At 45.4% G+C, this 6,000-nt stretch overlaps 1 protein-coding gene across 2 annotated transcripts in view; it reads right to left on the minus strand.

Annotated features, from left to right (window-relative positions):
• Chchd3 (coiled-coil-helix-coiled-coil-helix domain containing 3) overlaps positions 1 to 3,937 on the minus strand; it is a 248,406-nt gene extending 244,469 nt beyond the window's left edge. Inside the window, exon 1 of one of the 2 annotated variants that reach the window (XM_075953625.1) lies at positions 3,683 to 3,937. In XM_075953625.1, coding sequence (XP_075809740.1) covers positions 3,683 to 3,763 — 81 coding nt within the window. In that variant the 5' untranslated portion in view covers positions 3,764 to 3,937. The remainder of the gene's footprint in view (positions 1 to 3,682) is intronic. The other variant, XM_075953624.1, reaches the window with a different exon arrangement.
• Between the last annotated feature and the right edge of the window lie 2,063 nt (positions 3,938 to 6,000).

Consider the following 6,000-nt stretch of genomic DNA (forward strand, 5'->3'; position numbering starts at 1 on the left):
GGCTGACTGGCTCCTGCGGATGTCAGCTCCAGCTTCAAGGCCAGCTGCAGAGTCTCGTCATGCCAGGAAGCACGGTAAGTGTAACTTTGAAAATGATACTCATTGAAGTTGACATTTGCTCTGGAAGAGTTCACTCACAGCTCGGATGCTTCAGATAAATTCGTGAAAGACGGGTCCTGAACACATTTTCTAAGCAGGCACAGCAGGTGCGCACAAAAATCCTATTAAGCAAATGTGAGTAATAAAAACGTTTATTTTTCTATCATGAGAAAATGTATTTGAGACAGAGGTACAAGGCAAGAGAGTAATCCTTCATCCAGGCCATAGGAGTAGCTTCATATGCAAAATCGCTACCAGGTGTAAGAATAGAGGCTATTTTACAGAGGGCAGAAAAGTACTAGCAACTTCTCAGAATAAAGGAAAGAGCAGGGCCATATATAAAAGACATGAAAAGTAGCAACTGTCAGCAAGAAGAGACTAGAAACTTGGCATTGTAAGCAGGTCCTTTAAGTGCATGCTATAAGCACCTCAGGAAAAAAATAAATAAATAAATAGACTTATCATCTATTAATAAACTCAACCTACTTAGTGAGTTTTCTGCTGCTCACTAAATGCTACTCTCTATATTAGGATAACTGAAGATGAAATTACTATCCTAGTCAGTGGAACAGAACACAAACTAGTTTCCCAGGAGTGAGTACAGAATTATTAGCATACTTATTTTTCTTAACTGATGATCCTAAACATTATAAAATGGATCAAAATTTGAAAACCTTTCTTCAATCAAGTTGCATTAACCTATGAAATCCAAAACTGGAATTTGGGCCTCATCTGTTCATATTTTTTGTTTGTTTGTTATTATTTGTTTTGTTTTTCAAGACACGGTTTCTCTGTGTAACAGCCCTGGAACTAGCTCTTGCAGACCAGGCTGGCCTCAAACTCAGAGATCTGCCTGCCTCTGTCTCCCGAGTGCTGGGATTGAAGGCATGCGCCACTACCGCCAGTCCATGTTTTAACTGCCTAAAGACAAAGCCTTGCTCACATGATAAGAATGCTGCTCTCATGCCTGGAAAGCAAACAAGATGACTGGTGGAAGCCAAGAAAACAGCAAGAGCAGCTAAGAGAGATTTACAAGCCTCACACAGGAACGGACCCTCTCAAGACCCTCTCTCTGGCCTGTAGGTCTCTCTCTCATGGGGCACGGCATGCCCTCTGGTTTAGTTCCGCTGTGGTCTCCGGGGTTTAAGCTTCGGCTCTCCTGCAGAACTCCAAGCTAGCGCTCTAAGTACAAACACTGACAAAGCACAGGGCCAGGAACACACGTGCCTCACTCTCACTAACATGCAGTTCCACTGAAACACCGGATAGGGAGACGCGATCATAGGTGACTTGCCCATGCCGTCGTACGCTACGCTAACCTCAGAGCAAAGATCTGAAGCCAGGTTTGTTTGATCCCAATGCACTTCCAAGGAACTCTAGAATTTTAAATGTGAAAGGAACCCCATCATAATGACCGCTCTTTATTTATAATTCTACAAAGCAGGCTGGGAATACAGCTCAATGGTAGAGCGTTTGTTTAGCCACCTGTGAGGACCTAAGTTCAATTCCCAGAGTCACGAAATAGTAACACTACTACTGCTAATAGTAACCTAAAGGTCTACAATTCATCAGGAGTTTTACACACTGCATCCTCCTACCCTAACTAAAGGAAGTAATACATTTGGACTTAGGGGTAAGCTGTCCTCAGAGAAGTGACTGGTCCAGAGCCACAGACTAAGCATGTCTGCTGAATTCCAAGTTAGCTTTCTCCTGTGCATGACCTCAAGGGATCCAAAATGACCTCACAGTTCAACAGCTGGAAAAGACGGGGATAAGGGAGTATCTAGGTACGAGGCTCCACCAGTCTGGAGAGGAGAAAACTGAAGGAAGCCAAGGGAGAGTATACGCCAACCGTGAGAAAGCCAGGAAGCAAAGAAACCTGGCCAAGGGCACTTGCAGAAGAGTGGGTTACAAACCAAAATGGGGCTGCCATGCCTGGACTGTAACAACAGAGATAAAATGTATCTATGAGAAAGGAAGCTTGCTTCAAATTGTATAACTGAAGGTATCGTTTTAAAAACAATTTACAAAAGTCCTTTATAAACAGTCTCACCACTTGAACCTAAGAACCATCCCTACTGTCGCGCCTATCACTCCACATAATCTGATATTTTATCTAAATCTCTATGCTGTGGCCAAACTCTTTCAGTTTGTTTTGTGTCGTTGCTGTGTCTGTACTGAAACATGAGGACATGCACTTATGCATTTCCTATCCAAATCTTTTAACCTGGGATTTTCTTTTACTTTTTTTTCCCAAGCTTTGCATTCTCTATTGTGGAACATTCAAAACCTAGAGACAACTTGTTTTTTTTCAATCTCTGTATAAAACTCAAGTTTGCATTAATTCTTTCTTACCTTACCACAAAAAGTACCAACTAAACACCAATACGGCAGAGAATGCTAGAACTACCATTCTAGTTCTCACTGGTTAGCACAGTGAGAACAGCTGGCCACAGACCGAAGCCTCAGGTCCAACAGTTTGGAGTTCCTACCAGGAAAACCTTAGTAAGTTCTTTTCGAGGTAACAAGTTTCAGAGGAAGAAGTTTTTAAACACTTGAAATGTTTTTAAAGTTTTATTTCCTTGTAACAAATGCCAAATGGTATCTTACATAGTTCACAGACTAATAGTTGTGTAAAACCAGACGGAAAACATCTACAGCCTTCTGAAATCAGAGCGCTTGGTTCCTAGGTACAAGCCTACTTCCCAAACCATGATGCTCCAAAGTCAGGTGCAGAGAAGAGTGTTAATGAAGTCAGTGCCCGGATACTGACACCATAGAGAACACTCAAGTTTCAGTTCATGTATTAAGTCCACACAATGGGTATTTAAAAAGTCTCTACAATGTAGCCCTCAGAACTGACTCTCTTAGTTCTACTAACCTTGAAGAACTGCACTGACCTCTGCCCCTATCGGGCTGGGCAGACAGTAGCAGGCCTGTAGTAACTGGGCCTGGTTCAAAACTCGGGCCAACAAACCACAGCGGAGGCGCCTGGGAAAACGGCATTATCAGGTGGAAGGGAAGGAGCCAGAAGCCAGAAGTTAGCCAGCAGAGCCAGGAATGACTTGGATGCATGAGTATATGCATGTGTTGGGGCAAGCGGTGATACCAGAAGAGGGGCAATGAATGGCAGAGGCAAATAAGAGTCATCCTTAAAAAGCCAATTCACTCTGAGAGAGAGAGAGAGAGAGAGAGAGAGAGAGAGAGAGAGAGAGAGAGAGAGAGAGAGAGAGAGAGAGAGAGAGAGAGAGAGAGATGCACGAGAAAGCAGGGTTCGGGTCCTGAACTAACCAGCGCGGTGAATCAAGAGTTGCAATTAGGTCCTGCAACTAGTGAGCAAGGACGGACGTGGTGACCTGGCACCCCCATCTGCCCCAGTACAGCGCCTGGCACACAACCAAGAACTTTCTCTGAATGGACGTTCCGAGTCTTCAAACTACGGGCTTCTTCCCAAAGAGAGCCAGACTTCTGGCGGGACAGCACGCGAGCCGAGAGCGGAGAAAGCAGGTGCAGCGGTCCCAGGCACGTCTCAGCGTCGGGGTCCGAGTTCGGGGGCTGCCCTTCGCCCGCCCACGGCACTCACCCGGATGCCCTTCACCACGGTGATGTTCTCGTTCTCGTCAGTCTCGAAGGTGACCCGGCGGGTGCTGGCGGTCCCGCCCATGGCTCCTGCTTCTGTCCCCGCAGAGTCCGCGCGTGGACCCGCGAGCACGTCAGGACCCACGCGCACACCTGCGCGTCAGGACCCGGGAATGCTTCCCTTGCCCTGCAGGAGCAAGGCCACGACCCCAAGAAGCAAGGAGAAGGCGCCGGTTCCAAAAGCCCGCCTCCTCCGGTCACGTGCCAGGAGTACAGCGTCTCGGGTTGGCCCAAGAAGCAATTTACCCGCCTCTTATCGGAAAATGCTTCAGGATTGGTGGATCCGGACCCGGATGCTATGGCAACAGGTGGTACTTAACGTGGCTTCCGGAGCCTCTGAGAGTAGTGGGAATTGTAGTCTTCATCTGGCGTGATGGTTGCTCCAGGGCGTGCATGGAGCGTAGAGCACTCTGGGAGTTGTAGTCTTGACGAACCTGGAGTCCTCTAACTGGTCTGCTTTCAAGGAGGTTTGGTCACCCATCCAACGTATTTTGCAATTTACTCTAGAAACTTAGGTCAGTTAAGTTAGGCAGTGGCTGTCCAAACAACTCAAAGCTAGATGTGAGAGATACACTCACCTAAGCAAGCAATTCTTACAGTCCTCTTCTCAAACCTCTGTCATTAAACTTTATTTTGCCATTTACTCTTAAACTTTAAGGGGCAGAGACGACATTTGCTTATGCTCCTATCTCATGGCCTAAGTGTGGCGGCTTTCAAATATGCGCACAAAAATACATAGGAAAAAATTATTTACACCAAGCGTGCAGGCAGAACGCTGTTTCCCACGTTCGTGTCTCCCCTGCTCCTTCATAAGCTACATGACCAGACAATTAGGCAGAGAAAAGTAATCGCCAAAGGTGGCAGAAATTCTTGGAGGAATTAATTCCGCATTAGACAAAGTTGAGGTGGTCTGTTTTGGAAAGTTTCTAGTACGTACGGTACTTCACCTCCATGAAAACTAAAAAAAAAAAAAAAAAAAAGAAAGAAAGAAAAAGAAAAATGTAAGTTATTCATGTATTTCAGTTTTTTGTTGTTGTTTTGCTTTGCTTTGCTTTGTTTTTGCTAAACACTGTTAATAAAAGTACAATATGATCCTAGGTTTACAGAGACAGATAAATATTCTTTAGAAGTTAGGTGGATGGGGCTGTAGATGTAGGTCAGTTGTATGTACAATGCACACAACCCTGGCTATGTGAGGAAGGAGAAGGGAAGAGAGGGAAGAAAGAGGATGGAGGAGACAGGGAAGCAAAGAGGGGAAAGGGAGGGGGCAGATGGGAAGGGGGAAATGGGAGGGGACGGAACGTGCTGTATAGGAATGCTTTCTTCAATCCGTCCTTTTCAGCATTAAAAGCCACAGAAGACAGCATATCATGGCATCCTCTTCTGCCAGAGGGATCCACAATGTTGAAGGAACAGTTTTGAGCTTCAGGGAGTTTTGAGTGTGTCAGAATCCGCACAGCAGAAGCTATGTGTCTCCCAGCCCAGCATCACTGGTCAGCAGCACGGAGCTCATGACATCTCATCAGGTCATTCTTTACAAGCTTTGTGCCTCTGAGTCACACTGTATTGTCTCGCGGTTTGGAGACTCCCTGCTCCTTTATTTGTCCTCAAGTTATATCCCAGTTAAACTTTCTTGTGCGGAAACCCAAACACCCGGGATTGTCAATTCCTTCCAGCGGTCCCTCCCCCTCCACAAACACAATGTCACTTCTTATAACATATACAGCATGTACTGGGGATGCTACATATAATAGTTGCTCAGTAAATACTTGCAAAATGAAAGGCTTCCATACGGAGAATAGAGAGATTAAAAACTCCACTTGTTAACAATGAAGACAGTCAAGTGCGGGAAGGAAGCAGATGTCTTCAGTTAGAGAACAAAACCCATTTAAGTGATCTTCTCGGCAGAGGATCCAAAATGCTTCCAAATTCCTAGTCCATCTCAAACAACACTAAAGAAACCTTTAATAAAATAATAATACATCTTCTTATTTGGGGGGGGGAATGCCTACAGGGACAATATTGTTCTCCCTGTATCAGTTCCAAGGCCCATCATTCCTATCATCTGTTTCTGAACTAGGGAGAACCAGCGGCCTCTTCTCCCTGGCTATAGCTTCCTCGTGGTCAGCTAACCCGAAGGCAACACATATTAGCCAGAAATGCAGGCAGTAGAATGCAAAGCTTGGCTCAAACAAAAAGCAAAACCTCAACTTGAACCACTCAGATTCCCTCTCCCTTTTCTCTATTTCTGGTGTCACTTTC

Source organism: Microtus pennsylvanicus, chromosome 19 (genome assembly GCF_037038515.1).
Source record: "Microtus pennsylvanicus isolate mMicPen1 chromosome 19, mMicPen1.hap1, whole genome shotgun sequence".
Classification (NCBI taxonomy): domain Eukaryota; kingdom Metazoa; phylum Chordata; class Mammalia; order Rodentia; family Cricetidae; genus Microtus; species Microtus pennsylvanicus.